This window comes from Oryctolagus cuniculus, chromosome 16 (assembly GCF_964237555.1).
Source record: "Oryctolagus cuniculus chromosome 16, mOryCun1.1, whole genome shotgun sequence".
In the NCBI taxonomy this organism is placed as follows: Eukaryota; Metazoa; Chordata; class Mammalia; order Lagomorpha; family Leporidae; genus Oryctolagus; species Oryctolagus cuniculus.
The window spans coordinates 27,633,524-27,656,683 of NC_091447.1; the positions used below are offsets into that span (position 1 = coordinate 27,633,524).

General features: G+C 44.0%; 1 protein-coding gene across 8 annotated transcripts in view; it reads right to left on the reverse strand.

Moving 5' to 3' along the window:
• The window catches only part of ELMO1 (engulfment and cell motility 1), a 573,401-nt gene that overhangs the window by 397,433 nt on the left and 152,808 nt on the right, over positions 1-23,160 (reverse strand). For all 8 annotated transcript variants that reach the window (XM_070059727.1, XM_070059724.1, XM_002713762.5 and 5 more), the window contains exon 5: positions 14,292-14,342. In XM_070059727.1, the coding sequence (XP_069915828.1) occupies positions 14,292-14,342 (51 nt within the window). The remainder of the gene's footprint in view (positions 1-14,291; positions 14,343-23,160) is intronic.

Genomic DNA, 23,160 nt, shown 5'->3' on the forward strand with positions numbered 1-23,160 from the left:
ATGACCTCCCCTTTCACTGGGGTAACCAGTGAGCTGCTGATTTTTAAGAAGGCTTGATGGAGTTTTACTGCTTTTTCAGTGGGACAAAATTTGACCCATAGCTCAGCAATTTTCACTGTTTTTTAGCATATTATTTCAGAATAGTTTTAAATTTATAAAACAAAATTATGCAGTTTCCGTATATTCCTCATTCCCTTTCCCTTATTGTATCTCCTATTATTACACTTGTTAAAATGAATGAACCACAAGCAGCTTCTCCTACTTTTTTAATTCGAAAACCTTTCATCCTTCACATTTTTCCTGGCCTCTAGTAATCAGAATTCTGTATTCAAATTGAGTTGGTTTTTTTTTTTTTTTAATTTTAGCTCCCATAAATAAGAGAGATCATGCCATTTTTTACTTTCTGTGTCAGCCTTACTTCACTCAACAGAATGTCCTCCAGTGCCATCCATTTTGCTGCCAAGGACAGAATTTCATTCTTTTTTGCTCCTAAATAATTTTCCAGTGTGTGTGTGTGTGTGTGTGGGTATATGTGTATACCACATTTTCCCTATCCATTCATCTGATGATGGCCACCCTGCTTGAATCTGTTTTGTGGCTACAGAGAAAAGTGATGCCACAACAAGACGGAACAGGTATCTTTTTAACGTGATGAGTTCCTATCTGTGGGGTATATACCTGGTAGTGGGATTATTGATCATGTGGCAATTCCTTTTTCAGTTTGATAAGGACTTTCCATATTGTTCTCCACCGTGGTTGCACTAACCCACATTCCCACCAGCAGTGTTGAAGAGGTCCATTTACTCCACATCCTCGCCAGCATCTGTTGCTCTCTGTCTTTGATAAAAGCCATACTGACAGGGGTGAGGCGATAATCTCATTGTGGTTTGATTTGCATTTCCCTGATGGATAGTGATACTGAAACATCTTTTCATATTGTTGTTGGCCATTTGTAACTCCTTTTTAGAGAACTGTCTATTCAGGTCCTTTGCTCATTTCCTGACTGGACTGGCTGTTTTTGCGTTCTTGAGTTTTTTCAGTTACTGATACATTCTGGATATTAATCCTTTGCCAGATAAGTAGCTTTCGGATACTTTCTCCAATTCTGTCAGATGTCTCTTCAGCCTGCTAATTGTTTCCTTTGCTGTGCAGAGGCCTCTGAGTTTGACACAATCCCCTTTGTCTAATTTGGCTTTTATTGCCTGTGCTTTTGGGATCTTAGCCAAGAAGTCATCACCTATAAAAAATGTCTTGAAGTGTTTCCCCAATGCTTTCTTCTAGAAATTTCATGGCTCCTAGGCCTATTTTAGGTATTTTGTCAACCTTGGGTTGATTTTTGTAAATAGTGGGAGGTAGAGATCTAATTCCATGGTGTTGTGTATGTGTGTGTGTGTGTGTAGTTTTTATATATATATATATATATATGCAGTTTTGCCAGCAATATTTATTAAAAGACTATTTGATGGGGCTCAAGCTTCCATGTCAAGAAAGAACACAGAATATTAAAGCCCCAGATATTGGCGGCCAGTGCCACGGCTCACTACGCTAATCCTCCACCTGCGGTGCCAACACTACAGGTTCTAGTCCCGGTCGGGGCACCGGATTCTGTCCCGGTTGCTCCTCTTCCAGTTCAGCTCTCTGCTGTGGCCTGGGAAGGCAGTGGAGGATGGCCCAAGTGCTTGGGCCCTGCACCTGCATGGGAGACCAGGAGGAAGCACCTGGCTCCTGGCTTTGGATCAGCGCAGCGCGCAGCCCATGACAGCCATTTGAGGGGTGAACCAATGGAAGGAAGACCTTTCTCTCTGTCTGTCTCTCTTTCTCAACTGTCTAACTCTGCCTGTCCAAAAAAAAAAAAAAAAAAGCCCCAGATATTGAACATGCTGTGTGAGAGAAAGGAGGGTAAAACAGGGAGAAGTTTAATTTTTAGTTAAAAATTCTTATTATCTAGAAGTGACAAAAGGCTGTTTGCTTAGTTTAGCAATTACACATATTTACACAGCACACCCAGCAGTCCAGTCAATACTCAGAAATAACTGCCTACACGTGACGTTCAAAAGCTTTGTTAGACACCCAAGCCACCTTGCTGGGCTACCGGAACTCCTCTGCACTACACAGTGATGCTTGTAACTTTCAATCTTCAACAACGCGTGTTTCATATACATTGGCTTCTTACTGTGTGACTTAAAAGCAAAATCATTTGAAAGCCAGATTAACAGCCATGCTTGGAAAAAGACTTTTTCAGGCGTTTGTACCTGACTTTCACATGCAGGACAGAGAAGAATGGAAACTACCAAAAAACCTGAACCTCTGGAAAATAATTTATAGTCCATATGTGTCATTCACTCAGTCAAGGTTTCCATATTTACCTCTCAATTGAGGCAAGCAGTCAGAAAAATAAAACATTAAATTTCTCTGTGTTTTTGCTTAACAGAAATCTCTAAACACCTGCTGCAGTTATTATCTAACTCAAAAAGCAGTGACTGAAGCACTCTTCCATTGTTATATTCTGCTCTGCTACACGCTTTCTCCTTTGAAATTCTATTTTGGAGAAGGGGAAGATGCAGTATTTGCCCCAACAATAAGGTTATCCCTCCCGAACACAAATTGGTAATTAGAAACAAGTGGGGAATCTGTAACCCCTGGACTTTAGGACAGGGCTAGGATTCCAAAGTAGAGGCAGAGAACACACCTAGGCATTAGCAAAACTGATACAGACCATACTCTACTCAGAATGCAGTCCAGAATCTACTCAGGTGCTGGAAGCAAAAAAAAAAAAAAAAAAAAAAAAAAAAAAAAAAAAAAAAAACTGCTGGTTTCCCCCTCACTGTCATCTGCAGAGAAAACGCGTGCCATTCTTCAGGAACACACACGGTGGGGAGACCCATGCTCTCGGCACTTGGCCAGAGTACTAGTCTCCCACTTAATCACAACCAGAGACAGACTTCCTTTCTCTATAAAATGAGAAGGAGGTGGAGGACAAAGGAGGTGGAGGCTGAGAGTCCTCCCTACTGATTCACTGGTGCGCAAATAATTTTCAAATCACTCAAATCCGAAATGCCCATTTTTCCAACACGGGAAAGTGGCAGGTTGAGTGAGAATCACTTTATTTCTGTTGTAAAATTATTCTAAGATACATATCAGGCTTCAAAATATTCAAATGAATATTTCAAATGTGGATATATTTAATGTACATTTCAAACGGATATAATACTGATCTATAATAGTTAACTTTGAATTATTTGGAAAACATACTTTTCTCCAAATAGGAAATCTTTGTTTCCTATATAAATTATGAAGATGAGTACTGAAAAATTACTTCGTCATTATTATTAATAAGTAATAGCATTTGGAGATGCTAATACTAGTAATAAGAATACCTAGCACTTTTTATGAGCCAATATTCTGCCTTCAATATAATGGAATATTATTCAGCTATAAAAAATGAAATGCTATCATTTGCATCAAAATGGTTGCAACTGAAGGACGTAATATTAAGTGAAATAAACTGGACACAGACAAATATTGCATATTCTCCCTTATGTGTAGAAGCTAAAATAAAAATAAAATAAAATCCGGAAAAAAAAAGAAGTGTCTTTGTGTATTAGTTTTAGGGTAAATACAGTTTTTTTTTTTAACTCTGCTTTAAATCTTTGTCAAACATATTGTTAAGGATGATATACTACTATAGTTTTAATGACCTGTGACAATTTTAAAATTTACTTTATATGGAAAAATTGACAAAATTGACAAAATATTAATTCATTTAATCTGTAAGTAGTCCTAGTAGGCAGGTACTTTCAGTACCTTCATTTGAAGAAAACCAGGGGCAGACAAAAAAGAGCAAAGAAGTTAAGTAACTTGCCCAAAGTCACACTGCATTTCCCTGGGCAGCCACTCTGGAAAACGCACTCTGAACAGTGGGTCTCAGGTTATTCAAATTGCTGACTTCTTCCCCTCCTTCTCCTCCCTTTTAAAATTTTAATTGATACATAATAATTGTACTTATTATGGGGTACACAGTGATATTTCAAAACACATTCATATTGTGTAGTGATCAGATCAGGGTAACTGGCACAACCATCCCCTCAAACTTTTACTGCTTCTTTGTGTTGGGATCAGTCTCAGTCATCTCTTTTATTTATTTATTTACTTTTATTTTTTTGACAGGCAGAGTAGACAGCAAGAGAGAGAGACAGAGAGAAAGGTCTTCCTTTGCCGTTGGTTCACCCTCCAATGGCCGCCATGGCTGGCACGCTGCGGCTGGCGCACCGCGCTGATCCGAAGGCAGGAGCCAGGTGCTTCTCCTGGTCTCCCATGCGGGTGCAGGGCCCAAGTACTTGGGCCATCCTCCACTGCACTCCCGGGCCACAGCAGAGAGCTGGCCTGGAAGAGGGGCAACCGGGACAGAATCCGGCGCCCCGACCGGGACTAGAACCCGGTGTGCTGGCGCCGCAAGGCGGAGGATTAGCCTAGTGAGCCACGGCACCGGCCAGTCTCAGTCATCTCTAACAACTATTTTGAAACATACAATTGTTTCTGTGAACCCTACTGTTTGCCTCTTCTCCAACTGCACCCTTGTGCATTGTGCTGAACACAATCCCTTCTGTCCATCCCTCCATCCACTGCTTCTCCTCTATCCCTTCTTCTCTCCACCCTCCCCAGCCTCTGGTTACCATTATTCTACTCTACTTCTGAGAGACCAAAATTTTTAGCTTCCACTTATGTGGAAACATCTTATTTGTCTTTCTGTAACTGGCTTATTTCACCTAACATAATGTCCTCTATGCTTACCCACACTGTCACAAATAACAGCATTTTATTCCTTTTATGGCCAAAGGATATTCCATTGTGTATATACATCACATTTTCTTGATCCACTCATCTGTCCATAAACACCTCAATTGACTGTATCTTGGCTACTGTGATAACGACAAAAAAACTAATCTGATTTTTTCAAAATGGGTAAATTATCTGAATAGATGTTTTCTCAAAAGAGGGTTTAAATTTGGTCCACAAATATACAACACAGAAGAGCTTAAAAAATGCTCAAAATCACTAATCAGAGAAATGTAAATCAATACCACAAAGAGATATCTTCTCATTTCAGTCAGAATGACTAGTATCATAAACAGTAACAACAACAAACTAACAAATGCCGGCAAGGATACAGAGAAAGGGGGATTCTCTCACACACAGTCCTTATTAGCAGAAGCATTATGGTGAACAGGAAGGAAACTCCTCAAACACTAGAAATAGGTCAACCAGATCATCCCGCTCTCCCACTTCTGAGCATATATCCAAAAGAAAGTTGAGGAGTAGATCAAAAAAGATGTGTGCACTCCCGTGTGTACTGCAGCACCAGCCACAACAGCCAGGATAGGGATGAGTTCTGAAAGCACAGCTCTTTGGGCCCCATTCCTGGAGTTCCTGGTTCTGAAGTCCCAGGACAGGGTCCCTGAAAATATATGGTTCTGTTGATAAAGCCCCCAGATCCTAAATCATGCTGAAAACCACTGCCCTAAATCGTTCAGCAAACTGCATTTCCCCCACGATGATGGGGCCTGCAGCTCGGATTCCATCTTTCAATGATGCCTCATTGGTTTACTCAAAAAGAGAACCCACTGGCCCTTTAAAATCCGAGTACTTCTCAGGATAACTAAGGAACAAAGAGAAGTCAAAAGTGTAGAAGCTAGGTCAATGGAATTTATTATATTGCTTTCTACGTTACTTGTATGCCTTTGATATGCTTCCTACTTAGAGGCGAATAACTAGGATTTAAAAGAGAAGAGAATGCCTTTGATTAGTTACCTACTTAAAAGTGAATAAAACTTAAGGGAAAGAAAGGTAGACAATACAAACCTGAAAACGACAAGCGTATGAAGCAGAGGAGTTGAGACCGAACAGTACTAACACAACCAAATCCCAAATTCCTGAAACTATGGATATTGAAACTATTTCACCAAGACAGTCCCGCAACAGGACAGCAACGCAATACCTTGACTTGCTGGCGTTACTCCCACCAGCAGTGAAGGCTCCCCCAAGTTGTGTCAAACCTAAGAGGTTCCTGCAGAACTATACACCTTGCTCCTGTATTGGCCCCTGTGCCTGAGAACAATGTGTCTATGTTCATGGTGCTCTTCTTCCCTTGGGTACCATGTTCTAAGGAACCCACTGTTCTTAAAAATGTGATTTAAGCTTCCCTAAGACCCACAGCAGGAGACCGTTTCTCGGTTGGCCACGGATTCTCAGTATGAGTCTACCAGGGAGGGGACTCAGCAGATGTGGCCTCCAAAAGACTATGTCAAGCTGGTGGGACACTGTTAATGTTGTATTTTTCCAGTGGGAACTGGAACAGATAGTAACATGTATTTTCTTTATCTTCTCTAATTTCTAAAAAATATGCATATAAAATTATCACAAAAATTATAATTTTTATTAAAATATTGGATTTTGTAAGGAAAATTCACTTTTTCGGTATCCATTATTACAAGTCACTTGGCATTTTACTTATCCTTTGACGCCACTTGGGCCCGTCTTTATAATTCTGCACTGGAGAACAACGCCCCTTTCAAACCCTCAGACTCCTCACTGATGACAAGACAGCTAATGTTCTTGCCCTCCTGGGGCTTCCAGATCTTATAGTGGGAAGTGGGTAATTCAAAAAAATGAAAAATGAAATATAGTATTGGCACATGTTACAGCAACACCTGAAACAGAGGGAGGTGACCGAGTGGCTGGCGGCTCGTCTCGATGGGGTGGTCGGCAGGGACAAGCACCTGAAGGCAGCAGTACTCACAGAGCGATGAGATGGACCAGAAGGGAGAGGAGCACCCTGGGCAGCAGGGATGGTGAAGTGCAAAGGCCCATCAGCTGGGACACACCTGGGGTGTCTGCAGGGACAGAGGAGGACAGCACGGCTGGGCTGGTGGCAAGCGGGAGCGAGAGAGGGTGGAGACGTGACAGAGCAAGTGCTCCTCAGAGCTGGAGGTGTCGCGGATGATGATGTGCTTCCGCGAAAGAACACATTTTAGTATCTCAGACAGATGTGGGGCCCTTAAAATACTATTCATAGTCAAGCCGGCGCCGCGGCTCACTAGGCTAATCCTCCGCCTTGCGGTGCCAGCACGCCGGGTTCTAGTTCCGGTCCGGGCGCCGGATTCTGTCCTGGTTGCCCCTCTTCCAGGCCAGCTCTCTGCTGTGGCCAGGGAGTGCAGTGGAGGATGGCCCAAGGGCTTGGGCCCTGCACCCCATGGGAGACCAGGAGAGGCACCTGGCTCCTGCCTTCAGATCAGTGCGATGCGCCGGCCACAGTGCGCCGGCCGCAGGGGCCACTGGAGGGTGAACCAACGGCAAAGGAAGACCTTTCTCTCTGTCTCTCTCTCTCTCACTGTCCACTCTGCCTGTCAAATATATATATATATATATATACACACACACACTATTCATAGTAAAACACTGGAGGCTCATGTTCATCAACAGGGCAGTGGTGAAATACTCATGACACAGGGTGGAATACTGGATGACATGGAGCAAAAAATAAAACTTTTAGGGACTGTAAGGTCATACAGCCACATCCTCATGATGGGGTGTGCAGAGCAATGTCCAGGAGTGGGAGCAGAGGAAGGAGGGTGTGTGTATCCTCAAAAATATAAACCCCAGAAGGACACAAAACTGTTCAGACTTGCCCATCACTGTTTTCTATTCTAGCATCTAGAGCCATGCCTGGCAATTGCCAAGAGCTGAAGAAGTATTTCACTAAATAACTGAACCAATGAACATATGCACTCATAGATGTACACATAAACTCATATAACTGCACAGAACTGACAAAATCAAGGTATGACTCGTGGTTATTGACAAATTCTAACAGTCTATAGAATATTAATTGTCTCAAGCTTCAGGTTTTGAATTTTCTATAATGATGCTGTACTATATACTATCCACGTTATTACAAAAATAAGAGGCTTAGTTCTGATTTGTCAAGCAATCAGTACAAAAGAAAAGAATCCGGCAGTTGGATGACTGCACCAGAGAGGAAGTTCTATGTTCTGGTATTGTTTTAAGGACAGAGAAGAAGTTTCACTGTGGTCACTCAAGCAGCTGGACGTAGCCATCTCGCATGCTGGAGGGAAAGGTTCTGGGCTGAGGATTGGAAGGAGACAGCCGTGAGAGCCCAGCGCTGGCACAGGATGGGGTACCTGTGTGTGTGTGTGTGTGTGTGTGTGTGTGTGAGGTTATCATCCCTGTTCTTGAATGTTCTATTAAATCACTCCCCAGAAACTTCCAACGGAAGTGTGAGTCCATGAGGACAATTACAAAGTAGTCTAGGAAACCCTTAGGCTCACAGATAGTTCCAAATGTGCTCTCAACATGGCCCAGCAGCTCACACCTCCCCATATCATTTACTACATCCCTCCAAAATGGCTCCTGTGCGCCCATTCTTCTCTCCCTAAACACTGCCAGCCCTGCCAGCGCTCCTTCCCTCTACTTTATTGAGGAAATCAAAGCCATCATCTGGGAGTTCCTGCATCTTCCTGCTTCCAAGAGCAGCGCCTGGGCAGCGCCCCCTCCACGCTCTGCTTCCTCCTAACCCTGTGCATCCGTCCTGTGTGTGGCTTCCTCTCAGAGACGCATCCTTCCCTGCCTTCTCCCCCTGTCTTCACAGGGGCTCGTCTTCAAAATTATCCCCCTTCTGCATCATTCAGTTCTCTCTGTAACGGACCACGTCCAGCAGCAAAAGTGTCCTGCATCTCCCATCCTAATAAACAAAAACGTGGAAACATCCACTGACTCAATTCCCCCCTACGACCCCTTGTTTCACTGCCCCCATTCTCAGCAAAAGTTTTGGAAAAGGGAATGGCTCCATAGTTGCTGCCTCCACTGTCTCCCCACAGCCTGTGTGCCCAGCCCAATACAGCAAGTACCTGCAAGGTGTATCAATTCCTCTAGAGGTTCCTCCTTATCGTGAGTGTCCCCAGGCTCTGGGCTGGGCTGTTACCTTTCCTGCAGTAACTCCTCCACCCCACACAGCTTTCAATGCCATTCACGTGGAGGTGCTCAGCCCACCTGTAGAGTACTTAATAGCACACACGTACCTAATCGCTAGTTGACTGACCCTCATGGACACACAATGTGCATCTCAAACTCTTCCTAGCCCATCCCAAACCTTCTATGCTAGAAAACGGCACACTGTCTATCTGGCCAAAACACCAGGAACACCCTGGCAGCCCACCCGAAGAAGCCTGACACCAGGGGACCTGGGGGACTCACCCTGCAAAAACTCCTTCCAACACTCTGCATCCTACAAGCCAAGCTGCCCAAGTCACCTTCACCTGCTGCTGGGGCCATGCTGTCCTCACCAGGAGCAGCCAAGGGCCAGGACCCCAGTGATCCTATAATCATGCTGCCTACAAGTCGCCCCTGGTTCATCTCCACTGTTAGGTCTCCTGGAACAATGGGAAGAAATAAAAATCTGAGACATTTCACTACTCTCTTTTAGCTTCTCAAACCAGTGGAGAAAAACTGGAAAAGAGTAAATAGTTGTGGTTGAGAATCTCTGATAACCCAAGGCCGCAGAGGGACTGAGACGATACCCACTTTATTCTTATCACCAGAGAAACTAGTCACAAAATGACTACGGCAGGCCCTCTGACCTAGAGAATTCTTCTGACTCCCTAAACAGGAGAAATCAGAACAGGAAGATGATGCTTAGAGCTGACGAGGCAGCACTGGGTACTGGATGAGCAGTTTCGGTTTCCACTAGGAGGACTCTCCTATAGGGAAGGGCGCCTTCGAAATCTCACAGTTTAATCACCGAAACATGCGTAGCAAGGACATTGTGATTCCACTCTTGTGTACAGCAGGCACTCATCATACTTAATTGTATATTTGTTTTATGACAACTAATACAGCACAAAAGATAGAATATATATATACACATATGAATTTTGAGAAACTATAAAATAAAAATGAGGTTAGTACAACATTAACATTGTCTTGCGGTATGCTTTAAGACACAGTTTTATCCTTTTATCAGCACACCTATAGCTCCTTCCCATATACATCACCCACATCATTCGATATACAGCGTTGGGCAACCTGTGTGTACACGTAATGACCTGCTTCAGATACCTCTGCAGAAGCACATGCCACACGTGGACTAATAGCTGCATTGCCTATAGCATTCACCCAGTTCCATCTGATAGCTATGTAGCAGGTTTCCAGTTCTTAATCACCAAAAACAAAGACGCACATGGCTATGTTTGGATGTGGATGGCCATGTGGTGTATTTCTACACATGTCCTGCAGAAGTTTTGTGACTCTATTTATTGAATAAATCCCCAGAAATGGAATTGTCAAAACAAAGCTGTATGTAATTTTAAACTTCGATAGATACAGTTAAATTGCCCTGCATAGGGGCCAGCATTGTGGTGCCATTGGTTAAGCTGCTGCATATGAGTGACAACTCATGTCCCAGCCACTCCACTTCCAATCCAACTCCCTGCTAATGTGCCTGGAAAAGCAGCAGAAGATGGCCCAAGTACTTGGGTCCCTGCCACCCATGTGGGAGACCCAGACGAAGCTCCTGGCTTTGGCCTAGCTTAGTCCTGGCCATTGAGGCCATCTATGGAGTGAACCAGCAGATGGAAGGTCTCTCTGTGTAATTATGCCTTTCAAATAAATAAATAAGTGTTTTTAAAAATATTTCCTGCATGGAGACTACCAAAGCTTCCTTTCCTCCCACCTTGATGATTTATGAGTACACATTTTCATCTCTGAAGAAAGAGATGGGTTTCTACTTTCAGCCATATATTGATCTTCCTTTGTTTTCCTTTTTTATGCCTTTTGGACACTTTTCTCTTGGAGCAATTTCTTTATCCATTCCCAACAGCTCCCGTAATTAATGAAGTAGCTCTCTAACATGCAAGCTTCCAAATATTTTTTTCTAATGTTCTATTTTTGACTTGGCTTCTAGAATTCTTTCCAAACAAAGATTTTTGTGGGGCTGTTTTTGGTAGTCCTATTTCTCCATCCTTTCCTCTGTGTTTTCCAGGTTTTGTGTCCTACTTAGAGAGATTCTTCCTCAATCCAGAATACAAATATATTCTCTATAAGTTAAAAAAAATTCAAGAAAGTAAAATCAATGGTCTGACAACCGAACCTTCTGATGGGAGCAGTAGCCAAACTTATTTTAAAATACACTCCATGCAATGTGTGATGTCCGAGTCAGTTTCCGAAAGGATTACTATCATGGCAGAGAGAGGCAGGCATCACTCAGCTGCACCCTGTGAGGCTCCCCAGTCCCTGCTCTGAAGCTGACACACATATGCACATATCCTATGCACCTGTTCCTGGTTGTTTCTGTGATGCTGTGGGACAGGCTGGAGGTGCAACACCAGAAAGAAACGCACTTCCATGGCCTATAGAGAGTCGGCCTCAAGATGTAGATGGTGCAGCCAAGGACTTCAAGCCATGTGCAAATAGGAAAAACAATGCAGACTCTTTGTGTAGATCTTCCCATAGCAATGCCCTATTTCACTGGGAAAAATTCAGAAAGGATTGTTCTGTGATAAAAGAAGACAGAAAACAAATCTGTCAATCACCAAAAGGACCACATTTGACACAGTGGAGGTAGAACTCTGCACAGCTAAACAATACCTAAAATGAGAGTACATTCTAGGTATTGCAAATGCATGTATGTGTGTGTGTCTGTGCGGACACACCTGGGAAGTCTGAGTTCTTATCTGGCTGTGCGGACAGTTCAGCTGAGGTAGAAGGGACATTAAAAGCTCATCTAGGGGCAGGCACTGTGGTGTGGCAGGTAAAGCTGTGGCCTGCAGTGCCGGCATTCCGTATGGGTGCTGGTCCACTTCCGATCCAGCTCTCTGCTATGGCCTGGGAAAGCAAAAGGGGATGGCCCAAGTCCAGGGGCCCCTGATCCTATGTGGGAGACTTGGAAGAAGCTCCAGGCTCCTGGCTTCAGATTGGCTCAGCTCCAGCCATTGAAGCCATTTGAAGAGTGAACCAGCGGATGGAAGACCCCTCTCTTTCTCTGTGTCTGCTTCTCAGTATCCCTGCCTTTCAAATAAATAAATCCTAAAAAAAAATCTCATCTAACATCTAACAGTAGCTGCTGGGTTCTTTATACCTCAGTGCTTCCCAACAAATTTCATAGAGAAAAGTTTTTTTTTTTGACAGGCAGAGTGGACAGTGAGAGAGAGAGAGACAGACAGAGAAAGGTCTTCCTTTGCCATTGGTTCACCCTCCAATGGCCGCCGCAGCTGGCGCGCTGCAGCCGGCGCACTGCGCTGATCTGATGGCAGGAGCCAGGTACTTATCCACAAGGCGGAGGATTAGCCTAGTGAGCTGCGGCACAGGCTGAGAAAAGTTTTTTTAAAGCATTTGCAAACTATCTTTTTTAAATGCACACAAAAAAATTTAAAAATCTATTAGCCACAATTGGAGATTACAGATTCTAAATATCTGGTTTACAGAGCAGTGCTCAATGCCAGGCCTTGTTGCTTCAGACAACTCACAAAGTGATTCCTTAGAATTCAGCTTCCTGGGTCCCACTTCCAGACACTGTGGTCCACCCTCCCTCCAAGGGCATTTTTACAGTTCCACAACTGATCTGGGTTTCAGGCCACCGCACTAGAAAAGGTCAATCAGTCTGTTGTAGATGGACACCCTCGTTGCATCGCTGCCTGGATACTGGCTTTCATATCTTTCTATTCACTGAGCTGGGAATGCAAGGATCATTATCTGAGGAACACAGAGCTCATGGTCCTTGGCAACAATAAGTATCCCATGGTATTAGTATGCTCACCTTCAGGATGCTGAAAAGCTTCATCCTGCCCAGCACCTAACCTTCTTTCAAAGGGTGACGTGGATTGGGGAAATTCAGTTCATGAATTCATGACAATTAAAAAGAGGACTCATCCTTTGGCTTAGAGAAAGCTTAGATAAAAAGCTCAGCCTCCTTGATTTAAAGATGAAATAGAAGACAAGGTGTGCCCTTTTTTGCCAGCAAGCAGACAAGTACTTTTAGCAAGATAAATAGAAAGACCAAAACCAAATCAAACATTGGTTTTCCAAGATCAAATTAACTTCCATTTATGTTAGCCCAAATCAGAAGATCAATGGGAAGTCAGACAGAAACATCTCAGCTCATCACGGAGCCCCTGAAAAATGAGTAGAGACTTTAACTGCCACTAAGTGACAAAGAAGGCATCGAAACACAGCTTAGCCAACCAGCCAGCTCCAGCTGCATGCTGTGGCTCATCACTGAGCTCAGGTTCAAGGCGTTATTGGGTAAAACGTTAAAGCGTTTTTCAGACTCTCTCATGTAATTTTCAACAAGAAGAATTTGTGGTAGATAGTACCCACAGTTTAATTTTAGCCAGATGCCTTTCTCGATTTTTAAATTTATTTTTAGCCCGCCACATGGCTTCAGTAAAAACTGAAAATGATAGTTAGACACAGTTTTCATCACATATGCAGAGTGAAAATAGTAACACTTGGTGTATTTTGTGCAGATTATTTTTTAGGATGGCAATAAAATGCACTGTGAAATAATTTAGATGAAATATGCTAATGTACTACCCAAAGTATCGAAGCAAGGAAGGAAGACCAAGATAAGCAACAATCAGTCTACAATAATCTAAATATACTGTGTCTTGTTTAGCACATTTTATTCAGAATACTTTAAAGTGTTTTATCTAGAAGTAGTCAATGAATCAGGGTCAGGGTCCAAAAGTACTTAAACTGTATTTTTATGAATTGTGATAATAATTGAACAAGCCTAGCAAATGCTAATCACTTATTCCTCTCTCTCTCTCTCTCTCTCTCTCTCTCACACACACACACACACACACACACACTCACACACATACACACTGATAGGAAATAATAGGCAAACATAGGTTTGCTTCCTTTGCTTATTGTCTGAATTTGTTCTGATGGTGGAAGGTAGCTGTGAGGGCAGTGGGTAAAACCAGTAAATCCAGCTGAGTTATCCCATCCACAATATGAAAATTGAGCTGACCACCAAATGCAAATCTTCAAGGCTGCCCATTTGACTTAGTTGATCTTAACCTGGAAGAGAGCCTGTATCCTCTGTGGTGGGAAGTCTAAGGAGGGGCCTTCCTGCTAATGCAGAAACTCCATGGAAGGACATTCCAGAGACCTTGTTTTACATTAAAAGTCACCCTCAAAAATCAATTCCCCATAATCAGAGTAGAACTGGACAAAAAAAGAGTACACTGGGCGGTGATAAGCTAAGACCAACTTACTGGAGATGTGGTTAATCGAAGGATGGTGCCATTCTTTATCTCATTTCGATTCTGGAAAAGAAAAAAAACTTTGTAAATATTCAAGTAGGACCTTGGTAAGGAAAAGGACAAATGCAAATATAATCTAGTATTGACTCTGTATAATGAGTATTCTTATGATTCATTTTATTCTCACTTGATTAATTTTTAATTATTTCAATGAAGACTTTTAAGCTGAGTCCTAGATGTAGTAACTTAAAGTCTCAGACAACATTCAGCCAGAGGAAGTGAAAGTAAATCCACAGTATAAGAATATGGGGCCCGCCGGTGCCACGGCTCACTAGGCTAATCCTCCGCTTTGCGGCGCCCGCACACCGGGTTCTAGTCTTGGTTGGGGCACCGGATTCTGTCCCGGTTGCCCCTCTTCCAGGCCAGCTCTCTGCTGTGGCCCAGGAGTGCAGTGGAGGATGGCCCAAGTGCTTGGGCCCTGCACCCCATGGGAGACCAGGAGAAGCACCTGGCTCCTGCCATCGGATCAGCGGGGTGCGCCGGCCGCGGCAGCCATTGGAGGGTGAACCAACGGCAAAGGAAGACCTTTCTCTCTGTCTCTCTCTCTCTCACTGTCCACTCTGCCTGTCAAAAAAAAAAAAAAAATATGGGGCCCAAGAAGAGAAAACAAAAAATAAACTATAAAGGACTATGAATGGCACAGGACCTAGCAATTCAACCTCTGCATATATATCCAAGATAACTGAAACCATACCTGTACACAAAAGCTTGTGCACTAATATTCAGAGAAACATTATTCGTAATAATCAAAAAGTAAACACAACCCACACGCCCATCAACTGATGAATGGATAAACAAAGTGTGGCATATCTAATCAAAGGAAACTTATCAGGTCATAAAAACCAGCATATCATTTTGATGCATGCTATGAAAAGGATTAACCTCAAAAACATTATACTAAGTGAAAAAAGCAAAACCCCAAAGACCACATATTGTATTATTACACCTGTGTGAAATTCCCAGAATATGCAATTCCATAGAAATAGAAAGCAGGCTAGTGATTGCCAAGCATTGGACAGACAGGAATAGAGAGTAATTGCTAATAGGCAGAGTTTCTATTTGTGGTGATGGAAATATTCCTCAATAATTGAGGTTATGGCTATACAATCCATGAATATAAAAGGCAACATCCAACAATTTGTGAAATAATAAAATTAAAAATGATTTTACTTTGATGCATAACTTTTTTTAAAATCCATGGATAGTATTTTTATAATATATATTTTTCCACAAACTTATTGAAGACAACTTAAATGCATGAATTTCAAAATTCTTTTGCACCCAAATTAAGTGATCTTTCAGTTTCCATGAACTTTTTGAAATTCTCTTGTCCTAAAAACCACCAAACTAAACACTGTTAAAAGGTGAATTTTGGGGTGTGTGAACTATACCTCAATAAAGCTTTTTTTTTTTTTTAGTTATTGAAGAGTTTGGTTTCTTAACATTTGCTAGTTCCTTTTGCATGTTATATCGAAATTGAGAACAAACAGCAAAAGTGAGCAGATCCCAAATCAGTCTGTCTTCACCTGGCAGGTGTATCTGAGCTGAGTGTTTTGAAGCTGTCACATGGCATCTAGGACACTGACGGTAGAATTTCACTGGCAGTTTTACTTTCTTCCACCAGAATATGAGCCACATTCAGTTTCTGGGGAGACTAGGACTTACTGTGGTCACATCCCCTGCCTGGAGCCATGAGGTCTGAAGGTTAATGGTGCTTGCGGGTCCCTGTCCTACATCATTTGCGTTAAGCCAAGGTGCAGTGCACACCGAGGTGCTAGGAGATTTCTCAGTTAGACACTAGACATAGGGATGGCTTGTTCCCTCGGCCAATGCTGACTACTTACTGCTCAACGAACTCTCTAAGAGAACTACCTGAATGGAAGCTGGCTTCAGGTCAGTACTTCCTCCTGCAGGAAAGGAGATCTGAACGTTTCACATGGAGTACAGGGTAGCCTGAAAGCCCAGCACGACTGCACAGGAACCCTCCATGTGCAATACTGCAATTCAGTGCCACTGGACATCCTGGGCCACCTCTGGGGAGGGCCAGCGCCTCATTACCAGACACGTGCATGTGTGCTAAATGGCCACTTGGCAGGTGGGATTGGATGCAAGATGAATTCAAGTCATTTTCAGGCTCTGTTTTCCACCCTAGTTCTATGATTCTATGGGAACTGAGGAGGAAGACAGCAAATGCTAGTGACAGAGTCTTAAGGAAGCCAAACACAGATGGCCTTCCTTCCCTGCTCAGCTTCTGAACGGATTGAGAGAACCGGAGTCAGAGGAACTAAAAAAAAAGAGTCAGGAGAACTAAAATACCAGCATGATTAATGGCTGTGGAGAACAAAGCTCAGAGTAGAACCAGCAGGCATTCTACCTGAACCCTCAGATAGGCAGACCTGTGCAGGTTCCTTTTCAAGAGGGCAAAAGGATAAGTTTACTTTCCTAGATGTTCCAATCTAATAGGGAAGAGATACTTAATCTCCCTTCCTGGAAATCTGAACAGGGAATAAGGCATTCCTAACAATAGTAATAAACTAACATCTACTGAAAGGCATTAGGCCAAGGGTTTGGAGTTTTAATGGTTATTTAACCACAACAATAACTTTGCCCATTTATTTTTTAAAAGATGTATTTATTTGAAAGGTAGAGTTACAGAGAGGCAGAGGCAGACAGTGAGAGAGAGGTTTTTCATCTGCTGGTTCACTCTCCAAATGGTCACAATAACCAGAGCTGGGTTGATCCAAAGCCAGGAGCCTGGAGCTTCCTCTGGATCTCCCACGATGGTGCAGGGGCCCAAGGACTTGGGCCATGTTCCACTGCTTTTCCAGGCAATAGCAGAGAGCTGGATCGGAAGTGGAGTCACCAGGATTCCAACTGGCACCCATATGGGATGCCAGCACTGCAGATAGTGGCTTTACCCGCTATACCACAGCCCAAGCCCCAAACATTGCCCATTTGAAAAAAAAAAAAAAAGAAAGAAACTGGGGCAGCTATTGTGGTGCAGTGGATTAAGTACCACTTAGGACATCCCATCACATACTAGAGTACCTGGGTTTGAGTTCTGGCTCTGCTTCCAGATTCCACTCTAGCTAATGTGTACCCTAAAAGACTGCAGATGACACCTTAAGTACTTGGGTTCCTGCCATCCACATGGGAGACCTGGATGGAGTTCTGGGCTCCTGGCTTCAGTCTGGCCCAGTCCTGGCTATTGTGGGCATCCATCTCCCTCTCTCTTCCTCCTTCTCTCTCTCTCTTTCTCTCTCCCTCCCTCCCTCCTTCTCCTCTCTCTCAAATAAACATAAATAAACTTTATAATTAAGAAATAAAAGTCATGAAGCAGTTCTTTGCCCAACATCATAGACAAGACCCAAGCCACATGACACCAGGCCATGCTATAATCAGCCTGCAGGAGGTGAGAAGACTCAGACCATGCATTTACCCTTGGAGGGATGAGTGAAAGAAGTGACAATGATGTAGACAAATGCTCTGCAGAGTTCCAGAGGTGCTGGGTTGGGAGCAGGACTGTGATGAAATCAGGCAGTGGCCCCCCCAGAATTCCATGTGGATTCCTGCTATACTGACCCCTTACTTTCTGGAATCTACACAAGACTGCTTTGGGGAAAAGGGTCTAAGGGTTGCCTGTTTGTTTAACATTTAAGCAGTATTAAAACCACTGATAGGCTGAGCTGGGTTCAAAGTCCTGCTCTGCCTCTCCTGGGTTGTGTGGACTCCACAGCAAGCGACTTAACCACTCTAACTTGTACTCCCTCTCCCCTAGAGCTTAAGGAGAGGAAGTAAGAACAAGAGGTGACACATGAGCACTGCCTGGCGTAGAACTGGCTCAAGATACGGCAGCAATTCTTGCTGTTCCGGGGAGTCACGCCCAGCACTTCTGCTTGTGTTTTCTCAGACCAGCAGTTCATTTACTTCTCTCTCAACCATATTTTTCATCAGTGTTTTGTATTTCGGAATAAAAGGAGATGCACAGAAGGATTACTTAAATCTCAGTAAAAAGCTCCAGGTCCCAATAAAAAGGTGTATGAAACTCAGAGGGAAAGCCCACCACCACATTCTGAAAGGAAAACCAGCAGAATCCCAACTCTTTCACCACCATGTGCTGATGACACCTGCACTCTCTAAGGAAGGCTGAACTTGGGATGTAAACTTAATTAACAAGAGACCAGGCTTTCCATTGCTGTACTTTCATAAATTCCATCCAGGCAGGTGCCGCCTCACTGAAGAGCAATGGAACTTCCTGTTTCCCTTCTTAGCCAGGGATCCTGGCAAAAGTGGAATGGCTGTCCCCTGTCCCAGCTCCCTCAAGTGGAAAATAAAGGAGACTGCCTATTATCTAAAGTCATTCTGAAACCTAAGTGATGCATTTAAAGTGTTAGAACAATGCCAGGCACATAGCAAAAGCAACCCCCGCCCCCCCCCAAAAAAAAAAGAATTAGCTGCTTAATGTTAAACACAAAAACAACATCCAAAATGTCCACTGCTGCAGCGTTATGAGTTCAATCACTACTCCCTGTATGTAATCCAATAAATAAAAGCAATCATGCAATGCATGTCACTCTGTGACAACAGCACACACCAGGCAGAATAAAAAACAGCAGAGAATGCCTCTTCTCTAAGCAAATGAGAAGGTTCCACAGGAACCCTGCCTTACAGCCAGCTTCACACTAGAGGGTGCCACCTCACTCACTCTTGGTTCTGTCCACTTGGTTCTCCACCCTGCATGGCAGAGGACCCTTCCTGGATGCAGTCCTCCAAGCAGACAGCACGGGCAGTCAGCGTGCACGAGTGTGTGTGTGTGTGTGTGTGTGTGTGTGTGATTTGACTTATTTATCACTGCTCTATCATTCCCATCCAAAGCAGTGAACTTGTGTAAGCCTAGGACGTGTTCAACACCCAGTAAACATTTTTTTTTTTACAGGCAGAGTTAGACAATGAGAGAGAGAGAGAGAGAGAGAGAGAAGTCTTCCTTTTCCATTGGTTCACCCCCCAAATGGCTGCTACGGCCGGCGCGTTGCAGCCGGCGTGCTGCGCAGATCCAAAGCCAGGAGCCAGGTGCTTCCTCCTGGTCTCCCATGAGGGTGCAGGGCCCAAGGACCTGGGCCATCCTCCACTGCCTTTCCAGGCCACAGCAGAGAGCTGGATTGGAAGAGGAGCAACCAGGACAGAATCCAGCACCCTGACCGGGACTAGAACCCGGGGTGCCGGCGCCGCAAGGCAGAGGATTAGCCTAGTGAGCCGCAGCACCAACCCCCCAGTAAACGTTTATTAAATAAACAGGCAAACATACTCTATGCCAAGCCATAGTGAGATACTGGGGCACAAACAAAATTAAAGAAGACCCCTCCCTGTCCTCTGGGAATTTGGAAGAGAGAGAAACTGACGATTATTGTATCTGCCCCCATGAAACAGTGGTGGGCACAGCGGGTAACACTGCATCTGCACAGAGATGTGACAGGAGGGGAAGGAGGACAGGGTGTGCAGCGAAGGCTTTCTATGGCGGTGACATTCATGAGCACCCTCAGCATCAGCAGGTTTTCCCAGGAGAGAGGACGGATCAGTGGATCTCGCAGCTCTGTGACATGAAAAGTCGAGACAACCTCAGGGACCACAGCACAGGCCTGTGTGGTCGCTGGGAGCCTGGAAGAGAGAAGCATGGGAATCCCAGACAGGAGAAAGGTGGAATGACATTTAGTCATTGCAAAGAGGGAGGGGCAAGAGTAAGTGGCATGGAATTACAGCTCGGATTCAGGTTTTTGTTAGCGTGCACTTCCTGTCTCAGGAAGAGCCAGTCTGGCAATACAGTGTCCATGTATATCCAGAGATGATAAGGAGAATCGTGAAGCTCGTGCTTTGGGAACAAGAGCAGCATGCTCTGCTTCAGTAGAAAAAGTCCAGAGCCCCCGACGGAGAACAGAAACCGTCTACCTCACTGCCCTCCCTGACGAGCTGGGCTCTGAGAACTCAAACCTTCCTATCTACAAGAATTGCACTTTCTGCTCTTCCTCCTTCCTTAGCACAAGTGTGTTCTGCCAGGAGCCTCCATGCCAATGGCACAGGTGCTTATTACAGGACCTTCCTGGGAGACCCAGAAACCCTCAAGTAGAAAACATCAATTGTCTTCAAGCTAAGACTCGTTATATCCCCAGCCTCGAAACTCTCTGCTGTTCTCACCAATGCTGGACTGACATTTTGTGGCCCATACATGCTTTGAAAGGCCAGCCTAAATCAAACTTCCAGTGCTCCATAAATTCGAGCCTCACCTTTTGAGATGGTCTTTTTTTGTTTGTTATTTTAAATGAGTCAGTTTGACCAACCTGTTGTCCACAGATATTCAATTGAATAGTAATCTGGATATTGCTGTGAAGGTATTTTGCAGAAACGATTAAAATCCATAATCAGTTGACTTTAATAAGGGATATTAACGCACATAATCCAGGTAGAGATGATTCAATGGATTGAAAGCACTTAAGAACAGAACTCAGAGTTCCTCATAGAGGAATAATTTTCTTTTTTTTAAGATTTATTTATTTTATCTGAAAGTCAGAGTTATGCAGAGAGAGAGAGAGAGAGAGAGAGAGAGAGAGAGAGGTCTTCCACCCACTGGTTCACTCCCCAGTTGGCCACAATGGCCAGAGCTGCACAGATCCAAAGCCAGGAGCTTCTTCTGGGTCTCCCACATGGGGGAAGGGGCCCAAGGACTTGGACCATCTTCTACTGCTTTCCCAGGCCATAGCAGAGAACTGTATCAGAAGTGGAGCAGCTGGGTCTCAAACCGGCACCCATGAGATGCTGGTGCTTTAGGCCAGGGCATTAACCCACAGCACCACAGCGACAGCCCATAGAGGAATAATTTTCTAGTGTGGATGCAGATTCAGTCACTACTCCCTGAGTCCTAGCCCATCCTATGCATTTTAGACTTGCTCAGCCAGCCCCAAAAATCACATTAGGCGATTCCTTGCAATAAATCTCTAATTATGTGTCTCCTGTTGGTTCTACATCTCTAGCTGAACCTTGACTGATAGACCTCTGCCCCTCAGACACTGCCAAGCATTGCAGTGCATCTAGCCATAGACTTAGCTTGGCCTGATCCACAGGTTATGTTAGTAACACTCAGGGAGCCAGTCTCAACAGGAACAATCCAAATAGCATTCATACGAGGCAGAGCTGACTTCCTCAGGCTTGACAGAGAGCATCATCAAATGACACATAGAAGTATGTGGGGAAGGAATGAAAAAAAATAATAAGCCCACATTCTCTCCGCTTCAAAGGACAAGGGAGACTCTATAGAAAGGAGGAATGTGTCCATCAGCTCATAGCACCAGGCAACTGCTCCATGCCCCTTTCTGGGAAAGCAGTCTTTAATCCTCCATTTCTCCTAAGAGCTCCAGACCTTGCACTTGAAAGTCACCAAGGGTCTGAACTCAAAAGCAGATCTCTAGGGCTTCCCCCTCCATGGCCACTGAACCAGCAGCCTGGGACGTTGCCTCTCCACTGTGTTCCCAAGTAACTCTGACACACAATGAAGTTAGAGTCATCACAGCCCAACTTCCATAGACTACCCAGCACTTGAGAATAAGTATTCTAAATTTCAAGGTAACAAAGTCTCAGACAAACAAAACTAATGCCAGCTCCTCAAAAAACAAAGAGGAGAAAAATAGTGGAAAGAACATTTCTTCAGGGAAATGTCCCGACTGCACAGAATGTACAAGAAGAATGACAAGTGGCCCAGGGAAAGGCAGCTAAGCCCCACTCTCATACTTCCCCAACGCGCGAGAGTTCCAGACTGTGCTGGTCCCTGACACCCACAGGCGTCTCAGTGGACTGTCTTTCTGTTTCTTTAGAGAGCTAGCTCATCCACTCAACCTCTGTGTAGATTGGATAATAAGATGCTGCAGAATAAATGTCATTGTTGCTCTATTTTTCCCTCTGAAATTTGTTTTTCTCCATATGCCAACTTCCTACTTAGTCAGACAAATTAAGAATTACTGCCTGGTCAAAAATCCAAAATTTCTACTCTGCTTCCTGTTATTTAGCAAGAACAACAGAAGTTCCAAGAGGGAGGCCATGCTTATGAGCCAATGGGTCTAGGCCCCTAACGAGGGCAGACAGCTTCTCTCTGGCTGTGTCCCTCCTCTTCTCCTCCTCCTCTCTCTCTGTCTTTGCCTTTCTCTGTCTTTCTCTCCTGCAAGGAGGCCTTTATTTTGGGTGCATTGGCACAAAATAGCACTGTTCTGCAGTCCCATTACTGGATCATCACACAGACTGACTTTGCATACAAACTTGATCCCTTTTGTACATTGTGTGTCCATTTGCTTGATCTTTGCATTTTCAGGCTAATGAAACAAGTGAGGGCAGTATAACATACACTGGTTGCTAGGTTACGAGAGCACTGCCTCTAGACACGGGACTACAGATCTGGCATTTAAGGAGGTATGGTTAAAAATACTCTGAAATAAAATGTGAACCCCAAGAGAGCCAGGAAATAAAGGTGGAGAGATGAGGATGAAGAAGGATGAGGAGGGAAAGGAGGCCAATGCTTGTCCATGCACTTTTCCCATCGCGAATGTTCTGGCCTTCCCCAGGTACAACGTCCCCACCACCATCAGGTACAATATCCCCATCACCTCATTGTAACTGTAGAATTTTATCTCCTCTGATTAACTGAAGGATTTGTGGTTTGCATTCTTTTCTGCTGGTTTTTTTTTTCCATGCCTCTAAATGGATTCTATTCTCAGTTGTCATATTTTTCATCTCATCTTTTTACTTTGCACAGCACCTGGATATCCTATACCCAATCCCCAAA